At 43.4% G+C, this 27211-nt stretch overlaps 2 protein-coding genes across 11 annotated transcripts in view; one reads left to right on the forward strand and one right to left on the reverse strand.

Annotated features, from left to right (window-relative positions):
- Window positions 1-1085: 1085 nt before the first annotated feature.
- CD180 (CD180 molecule) lies at window positions 1086-9343 on the forward strand. Its single transcript, XM_081213411.1, has 3 exons — window positions 1086-1358; window positions 5350-5516; window positions 6936-9343. The coding sequence occupies exons 1-3, from the start codon at window positions 1269-1271 to the stop codon at window positions 8662-8664; spliced, it is 1986 nt and encodes a 661-aa protein (XP_081069537.1). The 5' UTR covers window positions 1086-1268; the 3' UTR covers window positions 8665-9343.
- Window positions 9344-10654: 1311 nt separating this feature from the next.
- MAST4 (microtubule associated serine/threonine kinase family member 4) overlaps window positions 10655-27211 on the reverse strand; it is a gene marked incomplete at its 5' end in the record, with an annotated part of 208979 nt that continues 192422 nt past the window's right edge. For all 10 annotated transcript variants that reach the window (XM_081212591.1, XM_081212590.1, XM_081212588.1 and 7 more), the window contains 6 exons: window positions 10655-16750; window positions 17953-18134; window positions 20570-20706; window positions 23912-24034; window positions 24485-24714; window positions 25394-25594. In XM_081212591.1, coding sequence (XP_081068717.1) covers window positions 12987-16750; window positions 17953-18134; window positions 20570-20706; window positions 23912-24034; window positions 24485-24714; window positions 25394-25594 — 4637 coding nt within the window. In that variant the 3' untranslated portion in view covers window positions 10655-12986. The remainder of the gene's footprint in view (window positions 16751-17952; window positions 18135-20569; window positions 20707-23911; window positions 24035-24484; window positions 24715-25393; window positions 25595-27211) is intronic.

Consider the following 27211-nt stretch of genomic DNA (forward strand, 5'->3'; position numbering starts at 1 on the left):
TATTTCAGTCGTACTGCCCTAATTGTGGGATACCCTGCACTGAGTGACTATTTTGGCTTCCATCTTGGCAACTTTTTGATCCCACCTGAAAACTGCTTTTAAAAAAAAATTATCAATAAGCCTATTGCCTGGATGGTGTTTGATATCATGGCTTGTTTTTGAAATTGTTGCATTCAATTGTTTTTCATAATTGAATTGTAAATCACTTTATTAGGCTGTTCATGTGAGCTGCAAAAACAGGTATAAAAGATTCAAAAGAAACACACACAAAATAAATAAATAAATAAATACAAAATAAAACCATATGCCGCAACAGTAATGGACCATGCATAGCAAGGCTTTGGCTGGGGAGGGTGGGATATAAATAAAAAAAAATATTATTATTATTATTATTATTATTATTATTATTATTATTATTATTATTATTATTGAACTGGTTGGGCAGCATTTGGTCTGGGGTTGGTTCCCAGCAGTGGGATGAGATGACAAGTCTCCTTACATTGGTACTGGAATACTCTGAGTCACTGTTTCAGCACATCATCCCCCACAGAATCAATGCTGGGCTGTTTTGGGGGTCCCTCACATAGCTGCACCCAACTTCAGATTTTTAAAAAATGGTTCTTGTGTTTAAGAAAATGTTCAGAGCCTGTGGATGCCTCCCTCCTGTGTAAGGAAGGTGCCATTTTGGCAGTGTAATCGACAGCAGTTAACCCCTAAATACTGGGGAAAGAAGAATGTTCCCAGCAAACGACACACATTTGATTTGGAAGGCTTCTGTGGCACCTAATTTGCTTCACTTGGAACGTTCCTCTGATGAAACAAGCAGGGCTGTTTTTTCAGCCAGAACTCAGTTTTGGCACCTCTCAGGTGGGCACCATTATAAGAAAACAAGGGAAGCGCTCATGGTGAGTTCTGGCGACTCTTTTTAAAAAAAGAAAATAAAAGAAAAATAGCACTGACACCAAGTTAACCTCAAAGACCAAACCCTCTTTTCACGTGCCTATTTCCTGACATTTGATGCAGAAGTGGGCAGACTGATGTTGCAAGGATTTAAGTGTGGGGCAGAAAAAAGGGAACCGAAAGGTTGGCTGCAGGGCCCATAAATGACTAGGCTTCAAGAGGAAACTTCTTTTTAGCTGTGACGGCCGTTTTGTCTCTCACATCTCCAGTTTAACAAAGCTTTCTAAACCTCCATTCTGGAAAATTATTTTTCATCTGACTTCCATTACCGCAGCTCGTCTGTGTGGAGAATCTAATAAACCCTCCTAATGGCCTGGTGCACGTTCTGCTGGGTTCTGATGGGCCTTTTAGATGTTAGCTGTGAAGTAACCAAGCCAGCAGATATGATGTGCACTGAGGTGAGTGATAACTTGTTTGTCTCTCTATTCGGGGAAAAGCGTCTTCAAGAGAGAATCAATAATTAATCTGTGGCAGTGAATACTTGCATGCTAACATCAGGCTACTTCAAAGGGCTATGAAATTTGCAGCTGGTGGGGCAAAAGTATCAGGGACAATGCTGTGCTTTCGGAGCACATTCGCTAAAACCGGCATCAGGCGGGGAAAATTTCTAGACCTCGAGGATCCTTTCTCGCTGAAAAGGGAAACAAATTAGCAGCGATAACCCTGTGCCATTTTAGTGTGGGACTTAATAAGGACAGTCCTATGCGTATCTACTTGGAAATATGTTTCTCGTTGTTTTAATGGCATTTATTCTCTTGTACTTGCAATTTTGGCCTTATAGCTATGCATTTTCACTGTGTTCAGTAGCACAGTGCTCCCTGGTGCATGGCAAGTTTATTTAGGATTCCAACCTATGAATGCAATCCTATATACAGTTCATAGAGCCAACTCCAGGGGGCCACGGGTGCTTGGGCACCCACAATAATATAATTGGGGAAGGGGGCTGGGCACCCACAAGTCAATGAGAAAAGCCGGCGTGAGGTAGCGGCACGGCCTGTGAAAGAGAAGCAGTTCGGTTCCTCCCTCAGCATCCAACAAGCGAGGCACCCTTTACGGGGGGGGGGCTGGGATGCAGAGACAGAGTAGCTCTGCCTGCAAGTCTGAGCCCCTCCCCATGGAAAAGGGTGGCTTGCTGCAGCGGCAGAGCTTCATGCTCCAGCACCGGGGATGGAGAGCAAGTGAGGGCGTGGCGCACCACCCATGGGGGTGTGGCGTGTGTCCTGGGAGCATGGCGCACTGCCTGTGGGGGCATGGTGTCCAGTGCGGGGGGGCAGCAGCAATGGCACCCCACCAGGATCGTGGTGCTGGGGGCAGTGCGCTCCCTCGCCCCTCCTCTTCCTCCGCCAGTGCCTTGCTGGCTGCAGAGAGGAGGAGGAGGAGGAAGAGAAGCTGCTGTGCCACCGCCCACCACAACTATGTGCAGGCATGTAATACCGCGTATCCACGTTGTGGGGGTGGGCACCCACAATACTGCAGGCGAGATGGCGCCCCTGACACAGTCACTGGGAGTAAGCCTCTTGCTGCCTATCGCACCAAAGATTCAGGCACATCTCCTGCAGGGAGGTCATACAGCGCAGCATATCAATAAGCGAAAGGACAAGTCTGAAAAATCTTGTCCTGAATTGTGTCTAAGAAGTTTTAAACGGACATGTAGACATGAGAGGCAATGACGGAGAACCCATTTTCGAGGTAGTGCACATATTTTGCAGACTGCACTCATATGGACATTTTACTAGGAGTTTTTTGGAACCAGAGGGGGTTGTAATGAAACAGACCACTGGTGCCTTTAATCTGTTTGCAGCAGGGCTTCTGAACAGGTGCTTTGTTTTATAAGCAGTTTAAATGTACCTAATTTCGGTAGAACTAGACCCTTTTTTTTTTTTGGCACACTTTATGCTGCAAGCAGTAACATCCTTGATAGATGTAGCAGAGGAGACAAGTCACAGTTGCACAGTAGGTAGGTTAATATTTCTTTCAGCTTTTCACCTTATCAAAGAACTACCTTTGCAAAAGCAATACTTCATTAGTGTATTTGAATGTGCTTTCAGAATTTGTTAAAAGAGGTGGCATTTTCTATACAGTAGCAGAAAAAAATGTCAGCGTCCCACTAGATAAAATAGCTACAGACTAAAAGGAGCACTAAAATTTGCATTTAACTTCCCCTTTTAATTATTCTAATGATTTTTCTCACTTTAATGTTTTAACCTGTTGCAATAGTTGTCATCTGGCACAGATCCCACTCCAGTTTCAAAGATAATAAGGAGTAACAGAACTAAGAATGGCCTCTGTATAGGGCCAAACTAGAATTTATCTTAATCACAATATTAGCATCCGCATAGGCTTTAAAAAAGAGAGAAAGAATATCAAACACTGGGAGCCTATCTGGACTAGGACTGTGGTGTTGTGGGGAGGGCTTCAAATGCTTATTCACACCATGGTCTCACTCTGAATAAGTATGTAGGTCCTTTATAGACCTAACAACAATGACAGCAGCTTTTAGCACACCAAGTTCAATACTAGAATTTGCACTTGAAGACGGCATTGTTTAGAAAAACATCCTTTCCAGGTCTGATTTGGGGAGTTTCCATTATGAGTATCATTGAGACCAGGGCAGTCCAACACATGGCCCAAGAGCCACATGTGGCCCTCAAGGCCTTTTTTGGTGCCCCTCAGAAACATTTGATGCTCCCACTTGTTGTAATCTCATTGCTAAGCAACAACATGCAGGGCTCAGTGGAGGCCAGCCAACCAGAAGGGTCTCTGAGGTGTACTTGCCTGGAGGCAGAATCAGCATCCGAAGTCAGGTTCAGTCCTAGGGTTGGGTGAACAGCAACCCATGTGGTCAGATGGTCTGGGGTCAGAAAATCCAAAGATCATGGGGTCAAGGGTCAAGACGAGCAGAAAGCAGCAATATAGGACCAGGAACTACAAGTGTTGTTAGCAGCCTCTGACTGCTGCTGGAAGCTCTGCTTAAGGTGACTGAAGCCAGCTGGTTCTCATCAGTGCCTTCTCCTCTGAGTCCTTGAAGGCTGATCAGCTGCAGGTGGAGTCACTCCACCTTCTCTCCCCTTCAGGCTGCTGTTCAATAGGTGAAGCTGGCTCCTGGCCCATGACACCATCCAGCCCTGGCACTGTGTTCCCAAAGCTGCGTAAGTGAGGTGCTGGGCTTTGGGAAGGAGGTGTGAGGGCTCTGACAGGGTCCTAACAGGGTCCTCCAGCCTCCTTCGCAAATTCTAGTTAGCACTTTTTCAGCTTTGGGAAGGTGGGAGGGCCCACCAGAGGCTCACACCTGCTTCCCAAAGCCGGGTGCCTTGCTTATCCAGCTTTGGGAAGGCAACTCAAGGGCTGGCAAATGGGTGGGGGTCAAATTTTGGCCTCACTCCTGCAATGCAACAAGGCAGTGTGTGGCCACGGGTTCTGTATCCAACTACTTTTTGTGACCAGCCTGGTTTGCCCTGATTTTGACAGTGCCAGTCACATAGCATTATATTGACTCTAATATCTTATGTCGTCTGCTGGTGTAGTCGCTTTCCCTCCCCCATATACAGAGTTTCAGAAAGAAGAGTCCAGATCAAATTAAAAGTGACACTCAAAGCACAACCCTATGCCTTTCTATTCAGGAATCCCATTGTAGCCTCAGACATTTGAAAGACCCCCTCTAACACTTTTTAAAGCCAACACAGCTGTGAAAAGATGCAGCCTGGACTGGACATTTTGGGAGAGGGTCCCTCTCATCACTTATCTGCAGGGCAGTTTTCTTACAGATATGAATAAAACCTGTATCACCTTAGATAAAATATGAGCTGGTGTGGAGGTGCCAAAAGCAGGGTCCAGAATGTGAGAAATCCCCCCAGGTTTGCCTTCCTTTTATAGTTCTCAAAATTTGTAAGTTGTCTGACCATTAAAGAAGTCACCAGCATCACCCGGACTATTGCCTTTGATTTGAGATACACACACCAGAGTTTCTGAAAACTACAAAAGGCCCTTGCTGATACTGTTACTACAATAACAAAATAATTTGTGGCACAATATTTATACACAGAAGACAGAAGTGCCTGGCGTGCTGTGCTCCATGGGGTCACGAAGAGTCGGACACGACTAAACGACTAAACAACAACAACTTATACACTTCGCCTTCCATGCAAAAATAAAAAGGAGATAGCATGTCAGATTCCCAGGCAGAGTCCATTTTTGGCATTGGTACAGATTCAGACCAATACAGAGATGGGACAATATTAGAAGTTTCAAATGAATTTTATTTATTTATTTACAAACCCCAATTACAAGAGATTGCATTCTGCCAACAGAGATGCACACATCTCTGTTGCATTAATGCATCTCTGTGCATCAATATGTGCGGATCCATAAAACTGTGTGTAATTTTTACAGCTTATTGCTAACAGAAGCTACAGTTGTGAAGATCTGGGACTGAAAGAGATTCCTGAGCAACTACCTAACATAACCCAAGTCCTTGATTTCAGCTTCAACTTCCTGTATTCCCTTCAGCAATCAACACTCAGCAAGCTGAAAGATCTGGTGTATTTAGACTTGACAAGGTATGCTAGATCTTTGTCCTCACCTCTTTTTGTGCAAATTGGGACTTTCACTTCAACTTTTCAAGCAAGTGGTACTTGTGGTTATAGCCTCAAAGCTAGAACTCTCATCTACCCAAACCTGCTCCCACAAGCCATTGCACTGTGAATCGATACTTGTTAGAAAATGTTGTAGTTGTGGTAAACTGACGCCAGCCTTTAGACAGTCACAACCTGTGCAGTGCTATTACCTAATGTTATGCCATGTGCAGCCTAGAACTGACACCTAAAACTGCTGCCTGAAGTCCTATAATGCTATGTAAAATCACATGAAAGGCAAAACCAAACCCTACCCTACCAAAGAAGACATATTACAAGACCAGAAATTCATACAACTTGCTTCATTACCCTGCAGTAGAGTATTGAAAGAAGTCCTAGATGACAAACTCTGGGTGCATATTTTGTTTCTTGAGTATATAAACTGACTGACCTATCTTGCAAGGAAAGAGGAAACAGGATAAACCGCAATAAGGCCAGTGTCGGGAAATGGCACTGGTTTCTTCTAGGGAAATAGCAGTATTACTCACTGTATATCTCCTAAATCAGGCTGAACCCTTCTCTTACATATCTGCTTGGTTTGCTTGCTGGGGTGAGAATTAAGCCCCCCCCAGCCCCCCCCGCTACACAGGCACTAATGGTTCATGCTTGAACAAACAGCAAACATACAAAACTTACTGCCCTGTACCTGCACTCAGAATTCTGTTTTTCATACAAATTGTGCTGCCAAAACCAAATGAAGAGGCAAGGAGAACAAACGCCTCAATTTCAGAGAATAGCTGAGGAGTGTGAAAAGCTGCTCTTCCAACAAAATTGCAAAAGCAAATGCTTTGGCACACTGGTATACCCTCCCCTGTATTATATGACTTACAAGGATTTATGCAAGTGGGTGCATTGGAATGTTCCTGGAACACAGTGCATGGCTACAAAAAGGTACAGCGGTTCATGCTCAGCCTGAAATTAGCAGAGACCCTCATTGATTAAAAACAGGCACACAACTTGGGTACCCATCCATGCACATCTGTTCATTGGAATTTCTCCCTCCCCAGATCTGCTCCAGAGGGTTTGGGAACCCCTAGAACAGATTTAGGACACACGGGGGGAGGAGAGGAGGAGAAAAGGTTTCATTGTGCAAAGATAAATTATTGTGCTGACTGAATGAGAGACAATGAATTGCAGTGTTAATGTTCACTGCCTATTTAGGTTGGTGCAAAATATGATCCCATTTACAGCTGTGCCAGTTGTATTGTTCTCCTCTCATTAAAAATGTAAACAAAAGCAGGAAATCCATTTTTATTGTTTCCGTAGGTGTATATTAATAAGATAAGCATATACAGTTGCAGTGTTTGAATGCTAGACTTTTGTGTGTGTGTTTTGTTTTTTAAGGTGTCAAATTAACTGGGTATATGAGGATGCCTTCGGAAACAACGCTCACCTGGAGACAATCATCTTGACTGGAAACAATCTTCTGTTTCTGGCAGACAGAGCATTCTCTGGACCTCACTCTCTGAAACACCTTGACCTGACCCAAACAGGACTCAGTAGTTTATCATCCATCCCAATGCAGGGCCTGGGTAACTTGGAGACACTGATACTAAAAGACAACTACATCCAATCACTAGAGCTCCCATCACATTTTCCAACGAGGAACCTCAAATATTTGGATTTTCAGATGAACATAATACAAAGAATATCAGCTGAAGACATAAGGGTATTAAAGCGAGTCAGCAATCTGACTCTCATTCTTGCAGACAACGATATTATGCACATTGAAACCAATGCTTTCAGTTCCATTTTTTTCTATACTTTGGATTTTGGTCATTGTGTTAATGTTTCGGTGATTCTGGAAGGGCTGCAGGATGCCAGTACTTTTGCTCTTCGACTTGGGAATTCTTTGGATAGAGATGCCCTTCCCATAACTCCCACCATGTTGCAGGGTATCTGCAACATCTCTGTTGACTACCTCTATCTGCCATATCGCCATTTCCTATACTTCTCAGCTGACACATTCCAGTGTTTGGCCAAACTCCAAAAGTTGGACATGGCCCACACAGACATCGGCGAACTACCCACTGGCCTGGTTCAGTTGAATTTCCTGAGGGAACTCAATCTCGACAAGAATAAATTTGAGCACCTTTGCAATATCAGGGCTTCTGCTTTCCCCAACCTCACCCATATTTCTCTCAGAGGGAATCTGAAAAGCTTGGATTTGGGATCTGGGTGCCTAGGGTCTTTGTCGAAACTGCAACACCTTGACTTGAGCAGATCTCAAATAGAAAGCGCCGACTGCTGCAGCAAGCCGCTCCGTGGCCTGAGCAGCTTGCAACACCTCAACATGAGCTACAATAGCAAGCTCAGGTTCCACAATGCAGCGTTCAATGAAAGCATTAACCTTAAGGTTCTGGACCTCACTTCCACACAGATTCTCATCAACGCTTCTCAAGGACCCTTCTGCAACCTGCATTTTTTGCAGATTCTGAACCTTTCTTACTCTAAAATTGATCTCAATATCCCACACATTTTACAAGGTCTGGAGAATCTTATTGTCTTGAAGCTGAATGGAAATAACTTTGAATCCAAGACCATCCTGGAAGACAACCTCTTTCAGCAGGCACCCAATTTGGAAGTGTTAACGTTATCTTCCTGCAAATTGTCGGCTATACAAACCAAGGCATTTTCTAGCCTCAAGAAGTTAAAACACATGGACTTGAGCCACAACAATCTTATTGCATTCAATTCAGATGCATTTTCCAGCCTCAGAAACATATATCTCAATTTTGCCAACAATAGGATCCATATTATCCCACGTGATATGTTGACTAACCTATCTGGCCAGAGTATAATCAATTTAAGTTACAATCCACTGGAATGCACCTGTTCCAATATTGGATTATTAACTTGGTACAAGCAAAACATAGATAAAATTGAAGACTCTGAAGAGACAGTGTGCTCAGAGCCCAAATCACTAGCAGGCTCTAAGCTCCTCTCTATAAATCTGTCCTGTGGGTTTAGCACTGCTCAAGTAGTATTGATTGCCTTTGTTACGACAGCAGTAATTGTAGTGACCTTCATTTTGATCATACGTTTTTTAAGGAGAAACTACCAACAGCTTTGAGTTCCTGGAGAAAGAAAAGATACAGAAGAGTAACAAAAGCCAACAAATTAGTAGGAAGACGCTTATAAGGGAATTTCACTTTCTAATACTAATTTTTGTTCCAGTTGTTGACTGTACAGGCAGTCATCGTTTTGCATGGGGGTTCCATTCTGAACCCATGCAATCAAAAGACCACTCTGCTCCACCCCAACCCCTTTTCATGACATCTTTATGACGTTTTGGGGCTGTTTTCAGGTTTGGTGCAGTGTGCATGTGTGTGATCGCGCATCATTCAGGTGCGCCTAAATCATAAGTTGCCTGTACTGCACTTGGTCAACTTGTTTTTGACATGAGATAACATGGCAAAGGAAATCACTGCAAAGTATGGAAATAAGAGAAAGCCAGAATTTACTGTTTGGTCTTGTATTTTCCAGGTAGAATTCATTCTCAGTGCCATATAGGAGGCTAAAATTGACCACCTCACAGTGCACCAGGTCAGGGTAAGGTTGACAGTATCTTAACCTGAAAAATGTAAGGCAGTTGTTCTTTCCTAGGTGATCATTTTACACGTGGCAAGGAAGACTCCTGCTAACTCCTGGACAAGAAAAAGCTTGAAAGTACTCAGTAGTACTTAGCCAAGGCTTCCATATTTGGAATAAAAATGCCACAATAATAAACAGCAAGGCAGTTCTCTTTTTCATTACTGTTTGTTCAATGTTTTCTCACAGGGGTTAAAGAGGGTAAATATTACACACACAAATAAGGGCTAAACTGGATGTGGTGTGGCAGCCATATGTATTTTATTCCAGGACCTACCTAGATCCATCTATTTCTTTGCTGCACAAAGGGAGTTAAACCCTCCCCATTTTACCCTGCCGAGTAGGGCCAGTACAAGAGATGGTTGTACTTGAGTTGCCACTCCATCACTCTTCCTCCCCTCCCCTGCTGGCGGTAGGGCCCCTCATGGACCTCTTTTGCTCTCTTCCTCCATTCTCTCCACCCGCCGCCCCTGCTTTGTTGCTGCTTTAGTAGAGGCCATGTTGAGTCTCTGTCTCCTCCTGCCCTGCCCTCCACCTCTCATGTCCACAGCCCTTTGTCCGATAGAGGAATTTAGTCTGCAGTCCTGCATTATCCCAGTTTGCTGTGGTTGCTATTTCATTCTTCTATATTTAGGCATACTGTGGGGGCACCACAGCAAACCGCAGCAGTTCACCCCCCCACCCCCTTGAGGGTTCAAGAATGGTTCATGAGGGCAGAGCAAAACAAGTGTCCTGATATTAAGCATTCTAGCCGATTATACACATACCGCTTTGTGTTTCAACTAAACGTTACTTCAAGCACGTACTAGGAAAGGAAACTCAGAAATGTCAAAACAATAGTGGCAATTTTTATATAGCCAAAACCATCACCTGGCATCCAAACAGGAAAAAACACCACTTTTTGTGGCCCATTGTCACTAGGTTATTTGGTCATTTATACCCTTTTCACACAAAGAAGGGGACTGTGGGGTTTCACTGCTAGCCTTGCCCCGAGGTTGTGCAGTTAGGTGTGGCTGTCTACAGGGAAAAGTCTCTGTGAGACCACTTCTACATGCACCAGTTTCCCCAAGTGTTCTGGAACCCAGAAAGTGTGGAAAGCCCAGGCATGTATGCTTTCCCCTGCTTAATGTGTGAACATGGTGGGGGGCCTGGGACTCAGGGCGCTGTTGCCCAACAGCAGCCTCTGGCTATCTGCAATGTGTTTTTATGGAGCAGTCAAGTAATTTCGTTGTCCCCGAAGGGGGCAATGACAATAAAGATATTATTATTATTATTATTATTATTATTATTATTATTATTATTATTATTATTATTATTATGTCCTCTTATGCAATTCACATGAGAAGGGAATATGTTTTATCAGTGGGACAAAAGGCTATGCTGTATGGACTCCTCCTTCCTTTTCTGCTTGTGCATTTATAGACCTATATTTGGTGAAAATTCAAGGAAGCCAGTTCAAGAAACAGACTCAATTCCCTTTCATGCTCAGTTTTATTTTAATGTTCTTCATAAGTATAAATAATTTTATTCAATACCCAAAGGTTAGGTCATCCATGTGGATTTCTTAAAGAAAATAAGACTGCAAACACTTTATTGCACAGATCCTAACTTTTTTTTTTTAATAATTTGATAATCTACAGTAGGAAGAACTACAAAGGGTCATTCTAATATACAACCAACACATAGACTGACAAAAGAGTACACACTAAAGAGGATCTCTAACAGTTCACTGTAAGGTAAACATCAAGAACAAGGAAACTACATGAATGCAAGCTTAGGTGCCACTACATTTCTAAAATAGGCGGGAAGTATTTGGCAGAAGTGATAAAGCACTATACAAAATATACATAAAAAGATACATTTGTAAACAAGAGAGCTAGGTGTGCTTTAAGGGAAACAAGTGGAAGGTTTTTTAACTTGCAAGCAAATGTAAACTATGGGATAACTCCCAGATAGAAATGTCATGATTTTGGAGTGCATTAGTGTTTAATTATTTCAACCCCCAAAGCACAGATATAGGCTATAAATGCTAGAACCACTCACTTCAAAATGTTTCCCCCCAGTTGATTTTAATAATTCATGAGCACATGGAAAGAAAAAGAATATTCCATCACTGTATGGAAAATTACAGGGACTTGCTGGTAATTTTATTTTCTTAACAAGGATTTAAAAAATGAACAAAATCCCAATTGGTTTACTCATTTTTCTCAGGAAAATGCATTTAGCATACTTGTAAATACCTTACAAGCAGCCAATTCATAATTGGGTTATGCTTGGGTAAATATAGCTAGGGAAATGGTGTGCGGGGAGCGGGGGAAATGCCCTGAAGGAGGGTCAGCATTAAATGAGCTTTTGCAAGGAAATATAGAAGAAAAAAAGCACAATTGTTTTGTGGATCCCAGTCGTTTTAGCATACTTATCTGTGATAATCTTTCTGGAGTGTTGCTGTACATGTTTCCAAAAAACCAAATACTTTCCCTCCAAATTTAATCAGACAAATTCGACATATTCCACTATACACAAAATTCAAATAAGGCTTAGCAAAAAGTAAAAAGAACACCAACATTCTAGCACCAAAAAGCTCCAACAGCCCCCCGTTTTTCTACAAAAGAATGCCTTTTTCATTAAAAAAAATACATTTACTTCTTTTGCATACAAATAAAGATCACAATATGAAATGTATAGAGCTACTTAATGTACTTCAAGAAGAATGTTAAACCTAGGATGACTTGCTAAAAACAGCAAGATTAATCTACAACATAAGGCCCCAGCTAGGTATTAAAATGTTATCAGGTGTTTGATATATCATCTAGATACAATGCTGAAAAACGCCTCCACCACTTTTGTCATAAAATAGAAAAGAAAGCTGAACTGCTAAATGCTCAAATCTTCCTATCACGACAAAGATGATTCATTTGTGTACATGAAAATTGTTTCAACACTTTATGCCATGCACATCTGTATGTTCTTCATACCAGAAAGGCCTGGACAGAAATAAATGTGAGCTGAATCAAGACAGCAGGAACTAAGCTCACAAAGGTATTTTAGTCTAAAGCCCAGGATGAGATGAAAGAACACAGGGCAATTTCATATTACCAGAAAACTATATTGTGAATGGGATGGTGTACCCATGATAATGGTGACTTCTCTTTCCCAATCATGCACATAGTCTACACAAGAGGCAGAAATTGTGTACTGAAGAGCTCCAGTTTTAACTGGCAAAGTTAGCTCACTACAATAATACCAACCTTGCTGCTCTTAAATACAATTCTAAATTCACTGAAAGTCATTAGATTTATCACTTCTTCTATTTTAGAGTTGTGCACAGCTTTTTGAACAAGGAAAGAATGGAGCATCTTTCTTCTCCCTTCAGACCAATATATATTTGTGGGTTCTGTCTAGGCCCAAGTTTTAGTAATTCTGCTTCTTCTTAAATTATGGCAAACTAGTGGCAAAGCAACTATCATTAAAAAGATACAGTAAACAATGCAATCAGCAGCAAAGTAGAGACACTACATTCTAAACGATACACACTAGTAAGTATTTACAGATAATTTGTCATCCCACCCCGCCCACAACCTGTCTCTCAAATTGTAAAAGTATTTTTGTACAAATACAATATGGTAACAGTTTAACCGGTTACATTTGGGAAGGAATTTTGAGGGGGGAAGGAAATGAGTCATTTCTTTACACACCCTGCTTAAGTGGCGCTGAATATTTTTTTCTGCAAGAAAATACTACACAGTGCTAAAGGTAAGACAAGACACTAGGTTTTCAACGAAGCAGTCCTATTTGCACATCTTGCTATTGGGAGGGTTTTTTGTGAGGGCTGCTTCGGGAGGTGTCTTTTCCTCGCCTCGGCCGGGCAGAGTCTTTGTCGGCTGAAAGTGCATTGGGAGAGTCAGCTGGAGTCCCTGACTTTGGTAAATCTTTACCTACATTCGGTTTTCTCGCGGCAGAAGACTGAGGCAGACCGGGGTCTTTCCCCTTCATGTCCACAGCAGAGTGAGACCTCTCTTGGCTTTTGTGCTTGCCCGCCAAGTCTGAAGTGGGAATGTTCTCTTCCCCAGGGGACGGAGTATAGTGCAAGCCCAACAGGGAAACACTTTTAGTCATTTCTGCCCTGCCGTCTGCTGAGGAAGAGCTGGCTTGCTTTTTCACTTCCCTGCTGCTCAGTGCAAGTGGCTCGGGGGACCCCAGGATAGCCTTTGCTGAAGGCAGAACAGGGGCTTCCGGCCTAGATTCAGGGAAGCTGGGTGGGCACTCAAGCTGCTTTGAAGCTGCGCGACATGAACTCTGCAAAGCAGGGGTGGAGGAATGTTTTGCAGCATGCTGCTTGCTCCCCTCGGATAGCTGCTTTGGATTCATGTGCCCTTTTCCTTTTGTGTCTTGAAAGTTCTTCGCACCCGTGAATGCCTTTTCCACTGCTTTTCCTCTGGCATCACAGCTAAGAAGGGAAAGGTTAGGATCTGGCTTCCCATGGTCAGTTTGAAAATAAAGTGCATCGGTGCATTTCCCCCCTTCAGGGTGCATTTCCGCAGAGGTGGCCTGAATGTTCAGGCTCTTGTCGGCCGGTTTGCTCAACGAGGAGCCCTCTTTTACAGCGGACGATGTCTTGGGAGGCGTGTTCTGCTTGGTACGCATACTGAATGGCTTTTGATCAACAAGATCGTTTAAACTTGCCATCTCTTGCCTCTGAAAATGCTTAGCGCCCTCTGGGGCTGCTGCCGCCGCCTGCTTTTTATTGGAGGATTTGAGCTGTTTTTCAGGCAAGGTGCTATTGATGTGGATTGAGGGTTCTGACCCACATTCTATGACCAGATGCCTTTCTGCCTGCATTTGCTCATTATTTAGCTTTCTCCGAGAGCTTGGAGGGTGTGAAAAAGAATCCAGTGCAGACTTACTGATGTTTTTCCCCTCCTTCACAGAGCTGGCCAAAGCATGAGGGCCAGTTTCTTTTTCTTTTACATTTGTAGCTATTTGCTTTTGTGTCTGTTTTTCAGAATGTTTCAATTTCGAGAAACAAGTGTCAAGAACTGGTCTAGATTTAACAGTGCTATTTTCCATGTATGTTGCAGGTCTCATATTATCTTTAATGCTGCAGCAACCAGGAGCATCCACTACACAGGGCCTGTTTAATAATTCTTTTGCAGCGGGAAGATCAGAATTGCTACCTTGTTGCCTAGAAGCAATGCTGGCCTCTTTGTTACCAGCTGGAGGCTCCGCATTTTTGGGCTGCTTCTGTTCTTTTCCCCCCTGGTCCGTTTGCATGGTTACACCAGCCAGAAGTGATGCTTCAGGCTTGGAACATCCACTTGCTTTCTGCAGGCCCAACTCATTTGCTGAATAGTCTCTAGTGGTGCTATCATCCTCTTTTACCGATGGCTTGAGCACATCTTTGAACTTTGTTTTCGAGCTTGCTATTTGTACTTTTGCTATTCCACGTATTTGCTGCTGAGCAGCTGAATCAAAGGAATACCTCTGAATGCGTTTTGCATCCTGATTCGGTGACACGTCTGTAACAGATTTCTTTGATGGAGAAACCTCAACTGCCTTAGGCTTCTCTGGAAGGATGCTCTCACTTGGTTGAGGCCTTGTGTGGTTGTCTGGTCCTTCTTTGTAGGTTTTCTTCTCCTTCCGTTTGGCTTTCTCGGGATTTCCCTGTGCATGGGCAGATTTGCAACTCGTCAAGGTGGAACTCTGGTTTTGGGAACTGTTGGATTTAGCCTCATGTGCTGAAAGCTGAATAACCTCTTTCTTTTGATTAATCACCTTTACAGAGGGGTCACATTTAGCACTGAAATTGGAAACTGTCTTTTCTGACTGCTGTTCAGTGGTCACAGGCATTGCTGGTGAGCTCTGAGTACTTTTATTTGGCTTTGGAGACTGGAACTTTAGCAGATTAGATTCATAAGGAGTGGACTGTTGAAAGGCTGGTGGCTGCACTTTCTGACAAGACGGCTCAACCTTTACACTGATGACTCCTTGGCAGATGAGTGGTTGGCCATCGTTTTTGGCATTTTGGCCCCCTGCAACTGCACATGAAGACACTTCTGTCTTTGAAGATTGTGGCCCAGAAATTAAAGCAATATCTAAGGTTCCTTCAATTGGCTTCAAGCAAGACACAGACCTCCCTTCTAACTTATATTCTGAAGGACTCTTTCGGACAGGTGACTCTGTGGAAATCAAGGCTGATTTCTCCACACCAGCTTCTGTTCGGCCAGTCAATCCTTTGAGAGGAATGAAAGGAACGGAGTTAATCTGAGTGGCATGAGGACTGCTAATAAATGATCGGCTTTCAGTCACCGAGGTGGAATCTTGCAGCATGTTTATAGGTCTGACTGCACTCAGCTGATGGCATTCATGTACACTTGGTGTCAGTTTGGACTTTAGCACTGGACAGGAGTTGTCATCTTTTTCTTCAAAGGACATTTTCTTCCGGAGATAATCAATATTTGCAAGCTTACTATCTAATCTTTCAAATTTGACAGGTTCTTTTGTCGGTGCAGTTTTATCTACATTTTCTCCTTTCCCATTCGGCATCTTGTCAGATGAGTGAGGCAGAACATTTTGCAATGTACATGGAGGGGGGATTCTTTTGAAGTCATAAGACAAATGACTGAGCTCATTAAGCGGAGGCCCATGACATGGTGTGTGCGCATCCAAAGCAGTACAATCATTTGATCTCATGCTTGCATTCTTCTGAAGGGTGTCTTTTAGCATGCCACCTACTGACTCTGTCTCCAGAGCTGCAATTTTAGCTTCAGAGTGGTTTGATCTTTCCAAAGCTTTCTGAAATGCTTTTTTGCCATCTCTCTCCTCTAAGCATGAGGCAACTGGGTTTTCTGATTCACCACAAATTTCATGTACGGTGCTTGCTTTCTGAAAATATTCCTGTTTCTCTGCCAGATCTTGCTTCTTCACAACTATCTTAACCTTTAATTTTTCTTTATCCAGCTCATCAACAGATTCTTGCCTGCCCAACTTCCTGGAAATGGGACGTTTCAAGCAGCCTTGTTCAGCAGGTCTCACTCGTGTGAGTGATGGCACATCAGAAACATTCTCCTCCAGGCTCTGGAGGGTTGTATCCCGTTGAGATACCTCTCTATTAACTTCTTCCTGAGTTACTTCCAGGCTGTACTTGCGAGAGCACAAGTGTTTCTTGTCAGTGCCATAAGAAGGGGCAAGTTTCTCTTCTGACTGAACCCTCTTGAGCAAAGGAGACCTTGGTGGTTCTGCACTCTTAGGCCTCACTATGTGTCTGACAATAGTGGGAGGAGAGTGCATTTTTGTAGGGAAAGCCTGAGCTATTTTTGCGTTTCCAATTGAATGCCCCAGTAAAGGTGATGGAGACCGCTGAGGAGATGTTGGTTGAGGTGTTGGAGAAGGCGTCCGTGCCAAAGGAGAGAGAGGAATGCTGCCAGCTGATTTGCGTCTTCCTGACCTGTATCTTTGCCCACCGAGCTTGGGCCCCAAACCATGAAGTGTGCTGGGCCTAATATGCCCAGAACCAGCTGGAGAATTGGGTGCACTTGAACTTGGAGAGCTACTCTGAGAAGAATTTGTACCTGGAAGAGAAACAAATAGAACTGCACTAGAACCTTCAATCAATGCTTGTCAATAAGCTATAAAAGATGTTGTTTCTATACAGGCAAGAAGAAAATAATAATCAAACCCAATATGGCTTGAAAATTACTGGCTTTCAAAGGTCAAATCTCTATAGCTTTTTCATACTCCTTGCCTGCATTTCCCCTTGAAGTTTAAATTAACTGAACTTGGCCTACTTTCTGAATTTTCTAAGAGGACTCTGCTATATGGTCTAATACTAGCCGCCTGAGCTGCTATGAATATAGAGTGAACACAAGCCACTCTCTATATATGGCTGAATAATATAAGCAGCTCTTTCAGAAACTTTTAATAGTGTGATTAGCTGGGGTTTTGGACTACTGAGGGAGAGCATCAACCCAGAGGCCATCTGAAACATGCTCTGGGAAGTGAAGCAAAAAAAGAAATACAGAATAGATGACATAATGAAAACTGCACTGCAGCAATATTTGCTGGCTTAAGAATTTTTTTAATATTTTTCCTCTAGTTCAAGATTTCACAGGAATTCTCAAAGTTGGTTGTTTTGTTTCGGCCTTTTTCTTTTGGAAGAAAAGAAGTGGCTGTGAAAGCCTGCTCGTGTGTGAGCATCTGAGTGCAGCCACAGTTGGCTCTTGGGTTTCATTAGATAATCCCGCTTTCCTTTCATTGGGTATCTATTGTCAGGCATCAGAGGAACCAACCTTAACGGCAGCTTGCCAGGAACAGATAAGACAAGGAAAAGTCCTTACCATCTGCTTTTTATTCAATATTTACAGAGAGAGGCTTGGGAATGCAGCCTCTTGGAATAATGGCGTTGTCCTGAGTGAGTCTCCACCCCTTCCCTCTCTCTCGTGCGCCATCGCTACAGGTGCTGAAAAGTGCCCTCTGCCTTTGAGCTCTTTGCTCTCCTACTTTCAATGCTCGCCGGGTTCTGGTAAGGGGGGGTTCTGAAATGCTTTCTAAAGACACTGTCTCTGTCAGCTGTCGTCCCCCCTAGTGCTTCTTCTTCTTCCTCCCTCTCCTCACCCATTATTTCCCAGCTTTTCCCCTCATCTGTCTCTGAGCTGTATTTTCCCTCAAACCCCTGTTGTTATTCTGAGCTGTCTTCTTCTTCTCTGGAAGGGTCAGGCTGGGGAGGCAGTCTCCACCATTCCTCCTCTGCCAAGTCCCTGACATCCATACTCACCTGAGGGGAAATCGGGGGTGGAGCGGAGGCTGGGTGTTGGTGAGCGGGGAGACAAGCTGTGAGTTGGAGAACCAGGTAAGCTCTCCCCTGATGAGAGAGATCGGTTCAGGCAGGAGAAGCTCCGACTAGTATGAAGGAGGGGCGAAGGCTGCTTAGCCAGCTTTTTGAAGAGAGATCTTCTCCTAATGTGAAGACAAGAGCTCTTCTGTAAAACACGCTCCCAACAACAAGGCAAAAGCAGGCTGTCATAGTACCATCTCAGTGATAACAACATTTCATTTACCCACAAGGAGTGAAAAAACATGATATGACTACCAAGGTTTTAGGCAACACTGCAGCCAAAGTTTTAGAACCGCAGTTGCGTAAACTCTACAAACTCAGATCTTGTGGTATTAGAAATGTGGAATAGAGCTCTGATTTGTACCATGTGGCTTTTAATGCAAAAATTATTTATTTAAATAATAAATTAAAAGAAAAGAAAAAAAAGTTGTCACTGTTGCAGGTGACAACAGGATTTAAAAATAAACCTAACCCCCAAATTTTAAGTTCTGAAAAACTCATCACAGTTTAATTTCATTTATGAATCACTTCCTATGAAATATCTCAGTGCAGTTTCACAATACAAACAGAACAATGTACAATTGTAAGGTTCTAATTAGAGGCGGTGTCATGTTCTCTGGCCACAACCCCACCTTCATGCCACAGGAGCCACTGGTTACGGAACAGGACTTTACATCGGGGTTGAGAACCCTTTTGACTCTGTGGGCCGGGTCCTTATCTGGCTCCACCCTATGGGTCAACTTTGAGGTGGTGGACAGGACAACCCATGTGACATGTCATTCACATGACATAATTATAATGTCTGAAAAATTATGCATCTTTCTTCTTGTTTTGACTGATCTATCCATATAATTTAAGGAAATGTATGGTTAGTTTGTTTTGTAATTTATTGATCTCTTAAATTAAAAAAGCATCCCTTGTGCAGTGATTCCCACCTGACAACTAGCTAGCTGTTGGGTGCTTGGGAACCACTGTGCAAAGTGGTAAAAAGGGTTTTCAGCCAAAGGGCTGTCAGGTAGGGAGTGCTGCACAGAAGAGATGCTTTCTGTTGGCATTGGCTACCTGAACAAGTTCCCTGCAGGCATTGGCTATACTGCCTATCAGCTGGTGGGTGGGAGACCCAAAGGCTGTTTTCTCTTGCCAGTACACAGTTGAGAAGCATACTTTAAGGCTCCCAGTTGTGCACTGACATCAGGTTTGGGACAGGTAGAGAGGAGTGCTATAGGGAAAGTGCCACATGAGATGAATCTGAATATCTGGCAGGCCAAGCTTGGCCCACTGGCTGGAGGATGCCCACCCTGCTTTGAATGAACAGACAGCTTCTCAAGGGGAAAGGCACTAACAGGAGGCATCTTGCTAATAAGACTTCAGGATGCTGCTGAGACAACAGGAGTTCTAGTCAACACTTGGAACAGGTAACTCTTCAGAATCCTGAGCAGTTTTGCCTTCCCCTCTCTTGGAACTGGCAGCACCAACCTGAACTGAACTACTGGGTTTGACTTACTACTAAACTTGATTGGACCACTGGACTTGCCTTCATATTTGAGATGAAATGACCGCTTACCCTATTCTGTGTGAGTGGGGACTGCAGTCCCTTGTGGGTCTGCCACTATCGTTGGGCAGTCAGGCGTCAGGTAGCTGTTAAAATCCACCCTGGATGGCTGCATGGCAAGGCAAGGCAGGACTGCCTGCCAAAACCCCAGTTTTGAATCAGCCAATCAGGGATCCCTAAGCAGGCAGATCCTTGCCGGTGGACCCTGAGCCAGAAGTTTCCATGCCGGTCCACCAGCGATGCATAAAAGGCAACTGCACCGGGCACATCCAGCACAGTTGGCAAACCCTCCCTCCCTCTTATGCTACTGTAATTTTCTTGTTTTGCATTCTAGGCCACTTGGTGTTACCATCAATCTAACAATATTTTGCTTTCTTGGTTGCTTGTTTTAACCACGTTTTGCCTTTTGTATTACCTGACCTTGCTATGGTTACCAATGGTTGCCATATTCAGAGCCAGGAAGGAATTTGCCTGCAAACAGATTAGCCTCATTTGCAAGTTTTGCCTCACCCACAGCAAAAACTTTCAGCAGTTAAGGCATTGGGTGGAATACTACTCATCAAGATTTAGGGTGAATTGATGCACCACCTGGATCCGAACCAGTGGCATATTCCAGGAACCCCGTTAGAGGGGTCTTGCTGGGAATCTCTGTCCAGAAGCCAAGTGTGGGGCAGACAGGCCATAGAGCTTCCAGAGGCAGCCTTAGGATGGCCTTCACGGTAGACTGGCGTCTTGCGGAGGCCATAATCCTTGGTGCAACCCTGAAAAGTTTCAGTCCTCTGGCAGGATGCTGAAGTGGATATACACACAATGCCTGAGCCAAAATCCACCTACATCCGGAATCAATAAAATTGCAGAATGTTGTCTGCCTGAGTTTGTTCATTATACACTAGCTGTAGCCATGCAAGGGGAGGGGTGGTGGTGCGACTGGTACCACAACACCTTCCTCTTAATAGCAAAGAAAACAAACTTCAATTTATTCTGTATTAAGCAACCACAACTTACCTTTCCAAACTCTCCTTCTTTTTTGTTTTCTTACTCCGTCTAACCATTCGGCCCCTATAGCTATTTCTTCTAGCTGGTCCTGTTTTTATTGAAGTATTCTCAAAGGCTGTTGTAGTAATTGACACTTTATTGCCACTCTGTCAAGTAAGAATTTTCAAGGCGTAAGTTGTTACTGAACCATATTCTTCCAAACAGAACAGCAGATCAGGAGATGTGCACCATTACATAGTTAGGAAGAAAGTTTCCTCTTACATCAATATCACCAGCAATCATTGATCTTTACTGGTCCCACCTACCCGAGTCATCCTCTTATTATACCAGTCCTTGCTTACGGGGCTTTTGGAGGGAACATTTTCATCACCCTCCACTTTGACAGCACCATGTTATAATCTGGATGATGTGGTAATATATAGTGGAGTTCATAGGTGGAAGAGTACGTCATAGGTCAACAAGCTAACTACTACTGCTTATTAATATAGCACTGAGCCCGTGATTTCACTGAGCTAGGCAATTCCAAGTCCAGATCTGTAGAGTGAGCAATTCTTCTTTCTGCTGTTATCTTCCACTAAAGTTTTACATTACAAGTGAAGTCAGCTGTAGAACTCTAAGAGATCAAGAGGGGAACTGAAAAATGGTGGCCAAGATCCAAACAACTGCACAACCAGTAACAGACAACAAAGGGAGCTTTGAACTTGTACAGCAGTCCCACTTGCTGCGTGACAAATCTCTTTTGAAACTGAGGGGGCTGGTGGTGGTGGTGAGGATCTGCTCTTCAAAGATAAAAAGTCAAATTCCACTGGGCATGGCCAAGATCTTTGTATTTTTCAAACATGCTCAACTGTTTATAATTTAGCATTTTGTTTTAGGAGGAAAGCAGTGCATGTCTTCTTCATGGACCAATCAAGCTCAAAAGGACTGAATCCTGCGATTGTGTCATTGAATGGCTACTGGCTGAAAACATTTGGCTTCAGCAGAACTCTGGCTCCAATGTCAGATGCACCACTGTGGACATGCATTGAGCTTTGTACAATTTTGCTTTCAGAGTGCTACCAGAACTGCTCAATTACATCCATGAGGTGGCAGGGTTGTATAGTTCATTTGATAATGAAAGGCCAAAATTGCTTGCATTCACCCCTGAGCTATATGCCACTTTTTAAATGAGTCAAATCAGGGTCCATTGAACAGTATAGTCTGGTTTTGTGGCTTGAGTTTCAATTGTTACAATTTAAAGATGTGGATTCACTTGTGAGCTTGATTTTTCAGGGAGGCACTGTTCAAGCTGAGTTTAAAGGTAAAGGGCATAAGTCCACTTGCGGACAACTCTAGGCTTGCGCACTCATCTCATTTTACCGGCTGAGGGAGCCGGCGTTTGTTCGCAGACAGCTTCCGGGTCATGTGGACAGCATGACTAAGCCACTTCTGGCGAACCAGAGCAGTGCACGGAAATGCCATTTACCTTCCCACTCCAGTGGTACCTATTTATCTACTTGCACTTTGACATGCTTTTGAACTGCTAGGTGGGCAGGAGCAGGGACCGAGCAACGGGAGCTCACCCTGTTGCGGGGATTTGAATCGCCAACCTTCTGATCAGCAAGCCCTAGGCTCAGTGGTTTAGACCACAGTGCAACCCACGTCCCTTCAAGCTGAGTTTAGGAGGTTATAAATGCTTTGTTAGCAAAGAATGTAGTTCTAGCCGCCTTGAAGGAAGTGGTTGTAAGACCACTTCTGAAATAAGTCTCCTTGGACCGCAAAGGATTTTATCAACACCTGGCTGGTTTCTAATGTTAAGCAAAGTGCTGGAATATAATAATAATAATAATTTATTATTTATACCCCGCCCATCTGGCTGAGTTTCCCCAGCCACTCTGGGCGGCTCCCAATCAATGTTAAAAACACTGTGGTTCTGGGTCACCTCCAAGCACAGTCAAATCAAACTGATTAACTAGATCCATGTCAATCTGGATTCTAGCCCAAATCTGGAAGTGAAACTACTTTGCTTGCCTTGATGGATGACCAGTACAAAGAAACTGACAGAAGTAAAGCAAGTGTATATTATATATGAAGAACCCTGCCTATAAGCTTAGAATCCAAGCAGTGGCAGACCCAAATATGCTGTTGTGCTTTCTGGGTAATATAGACTATACACTAGTAAGACAGCAGGACATATTCACTTATTTGGAGAACAGAGAGTTAAAATTAAAATCTCACTCCCATGTGGGTAGGGGGGAGAGAGAGAATTAGTCGCATGCTCAAGTATGTATGTAGGCCCGTTCTCTTTCACCACCTGCTGGATTGATGCTGCATCTGAGTAAACTATTTGCTGCAAGCAACTAAGACAATTACTGAAAAGAATGGCTATCAAAGTTGTACATGGTGACAAAACTGGAGAGGCCAGGTCCTCATACTACCCTTTAAAATAAAAAAATTAAAAACCCTCAGTGAATTTGTTGCAGCATGTCTAGAATCACCTAGCCTTTCTAAATGACAAAAACAGAGTGGTGCACTTGACAGAAACATGGAAAGGACTAGAGTGCAATTGAAAGGGCCAGCTGCTGAACACCCGCTTTAATACAGTAGTGACATTTGTTAGCCGTTATCAGAAAGACTGAATGAGGATGAAATAGGATTACACAGTTCAGAGAATTGATAATTGCAAGAAGTGCTTCATTTTATATCATTACACTTGTGCTATTTTTCTATTCATTGACTTGGGAATGCATCTTCACCTACACTGCATGTCCCGTCTCTGTGTGGGGAGCATTCAGGCTTCAGCTTTATTATGTTTAAGTGGTTCTATTAATCCGTAGGCTTTTAGCAATTTTCCACTTGACTAGCCAAATATATGTGGTTCAAAACCACCACTAAAGGAGGGTTGTGATAACTGAGTTATTTATAGGTTCTGAGAGCTCCTCTAGCTTCAAATAAGAGATGAATATGAAAGACATACCAAATATTGCAGTGGAATTCTTTGATGCCTTTATGCTCCATTTAAAATTACAGCCAGCTAACACAAAAATATGTTTATAAATTACTTAAATGCTAGGTTGCCTTAAATTTAGATTCATGATTTTAAGTGCTGCTGGGATATAGGATATGATAAGGTTGTGTTCAAAATATTCCAATGGGGATCTGGTCTGCACCGAACCTGTGGCTGCATCTTATTGCTCTCACTGTAGTCAACTTGGTGAGCCCTGGATAAATCAGCTTTAAGGCTGGATAAGCACGAGTTGCTAATAGCTACTAAGTTTCAGCCTCCAGAAGGAAAGACATCTATTGAATGAATGGTATGCACCAGGTTTCTTGTACAAAACTTTAAAAAATATAAATAAATAAATACTGTACCTTTAATAACAGTTCTATGACTTCAGTATGAACAAGGCCATGCACTGGTTCTCCGTTGATATGTGTGATGAGGTCACCAGCTTTCAATCCAGCATGATAAGCCGAACTTCCTTCTTCAACATTCTAGAAAGCAAAGAGAGGTATTTCTGAACCAGAAATCTTATTGGAATTATATGATTTTGTCTAAGTTAAGGATAATGTAAATTGAGTGTGTAATGGGCAGGTGTAAAAAATAAAAAAAAAATCAGAATTTCGTTTTGGTGTCCAGGTAAGATGGAAAATGGAACTTGAAAATGGATTAGAGAAGCCAATGGATGTTGGGGTAAGCAAATCAAGTGGCTCAGCTCCAAGCAGCAGACTGTGATGCAATTAACTTTTTTGGATATGGACATATATCTGAGTTAAGAGAGCACTTAACAGATGCACAGAAAATTCTAAAATTGGTCTAGGTCTAGAATGGCATATAATGAACATACTGCCCTCTACAAGGCGACCCAGATAGCTTGTTAGAATGCCAGCATGTTGGGCCATTTTCATCGGATGCAGGCTTGAAACAACAAACATAAGCCTTACCCAGACAATATGCTGTACTGTGTAGATGTCGCTGTCACCCACATACACTCTGATTGCACGGATAGTAAATCCATACTTCTTGCCTGAAGTGTGAATTATGACAGGCTGATGAGGACTTGCAGAAGCAGCTGAAGAATCACGGCTAGGCGAAGAATCTCTAGAAGACGAAGGATCTGAAGACACGGAATGGGGGGACATTGGACTTCCCAAAGGGGACACACCAAATATATCTGGAACAAATGGTCCTCTATATGAGTTTACATTCTGAATTTATGTTCATACATCCTACATATGTAGACTAGAAAACTAAGCAGATGCTTAAAAAAATAATTCTCTCCCCCGCAAATCTAGATAAATTTCCAAAACATTTACAATACAGTGGTGCCTTTGTTTACGAACTTAATCTGTTCTGGAAGTCCATTCTTAAACCAATGCGTTCTTAAACCAAGGTGTGCTTTCCCATAGCAGTGGGGGACTCAATTTACAATAGAACACACTCAATAGGAAGTGAAACATGTTCTTATTCCAAGGTAAAGTTCACAAACCAAAACACCTACTTCCAGGTTTGCAGCGTTCTTAATCCAAGTTGTTCATAAACTAAGCTGTTCTTAAACCAAGGTACCACTGTATGTATATTTTGCTGGGTTGGAATTTTTATAAACTGAATGAATGATCTAAAGGTGCATTTACATTAAAATTTCCTGTTCTTTTTCCATGGAGATCTTCCATGTATTCCTACATATACAAATTATTATTCTCCTATTTACACACAAAAAAAATTAATTATTTTAAAAATAAGACTTCAAATTAAATAGCAAAGCTGCACTAATATCACATTGCATGAAGAGGAAAGGGGTATATACAAGTATATACAAGCATCAATTTAATAGTTATAATCATAATCTCTACCTCCTGGAATCATAAGGGATAGAGCACTGGCCGAGAGGGACTTTGTGACTTTTCCAGAGATTTTCTTTTTCTCTGTTGTTTCTAATCGCTGACGAGCCATATGAGATGCTTGTTCATTGGAAGGCTTTGAGGAATTATCAGTGCTGTCCACACACTCACTTCTTCCATTTATCTGATCCAAGTGCTCTGAAAAACTTCCAACTGCACAAAAGAAAAGAACCATCAAACTGAAGGAAGGAACAAACCAAGAGGTTGGGGCAGAATCAAACAACACTGTAAAACAATCTCATTTCTAGAAGCATATGCATACACTAAAATGTTATGCCCCCTATTGACTTAATTGTTAGCCATGTCTAGGGATCAGGAGTGAGCCAAAACAATGGTCTCCTTCCCCTTCCTTGCACTAAACTCCCCATATTTGTGGAAATCTACAACTTTAGACTTTGAATAAATATACTTGATAAGGAAAGGAGTGAACAGCTAAGATGTCCTGCACAATTTATACTGTCATGTATGTGTTTATGCAACACTTATACAGTGGTGCCCCGCAAGACGAACGCCTCGCAAGACGGAAAACCCGCTAGACGAAAGGGTTTTCCGTTTTGGAGGCGCTTCGCAAAACGAATTTCCCTATGGGCTTCCTTCGCAAGACGAAAGCCCATAGGGAAATCTCCGGGACAGCGGGGAAGCGCAGCGCTTCTTCCCCACTGTCCTCGGACCTCCTCCGAAGGCTGGCGGTGGGGAGAAAAGCCCTTCTCCCCGCGCCAGCCTTCGGAAGGCTCCTCCGAAGGCTGGCGGTGGGGCGGAAAGCCCTTCTCCCCGCGCCAGCCTTCGGAAGGCTCCTCCGAAGGCTGGCGGTGGGGCGGAAAGCCCTTCTCCCCGCGCCAGCCTTCGGAAGGCTCCTCCGAAGGCTGGCGGTGGGGCGGAAAGCCCTTCTCCCCGCGCCAGCCTTCGGAAGGCTCCTCCGAAGGCTGGCGGTGGGGCGGAAAGCCCTTCTCCCTGCGCCAGCCTTCGGAAGGCTCCTCCAAAGGCTGGCGGTGGGGAGAAAAGCCCTTCTCCCCGCGCCAGCCTTCGGAAGGCTGCTCCGAAGGCTGGCGGTGGGGCGGAAAGCCCTTCTCCCCACGCCAGCCTTCGGATGGCTGTCCTGAAGACTTGCGGTGGGAGGAGGGTTTTCCTTCCCACCGCCAACATTCAGAATGCTGTTCTGAATGTTGGCGGTGGGGAGGAAAAACCCTCCTCCCACCGCAAGCCCCGGGAACAGAGGAGAAGCGCTGCGCCCCTTCCCCTCTGTTCCCGTACCTGTCCTGAAGGCTTGCGGTGGGGAGAAAAGCCCTTCTCCGCACCGCCAGCCTGGCAAGCGGTTTCCATAGGAACGCATTAATTGATTTTCAATGCATTCCTATGGGAAACCGTGCTTCACAAGACGAAAAACTCGCAAGAAGAAAAAACTTGCGGAACGAATTAATTTCGTCTTGCGAGGCACCACTGTACAACTAAAATTATAATAATTTAACAATGAACAAAATGTATCATACTCTTTTATGTGAAGTGTCTATTCCTAGGTTAGGTGATTTACGCTGTCATCGGTGACAATTGTAGCTGATGAATCAATGATCCATATATATTTTTTATAAGCAAAAAATTGATCACTAGGCAAATGAGATAGCCTGCACTGACAATGGCCATGTTCGCACATCATACTTACCAAATCATGCCTTAACATAAACATGCTAGCTCCTGAAGAGGAGATTGCATCCAATGTGCTCCTTTCAAGAGGTTTTGGCTCAATGTGGCACTTAACCCAAGGTTTGGCTTAGC

The sequence above is a fragment of the Podarcis bocagei genome, assembly GCF_964188305.1.
Source record: "Podarcis bocagei genome assembly, chromosome: 11".
NCBI classification, from domain to species: Eukaryota; Metazoa; Chordata; class Lepidosauria; order Squamata; family Lacertidae; genus Podarcis; species Podarcis bocagei.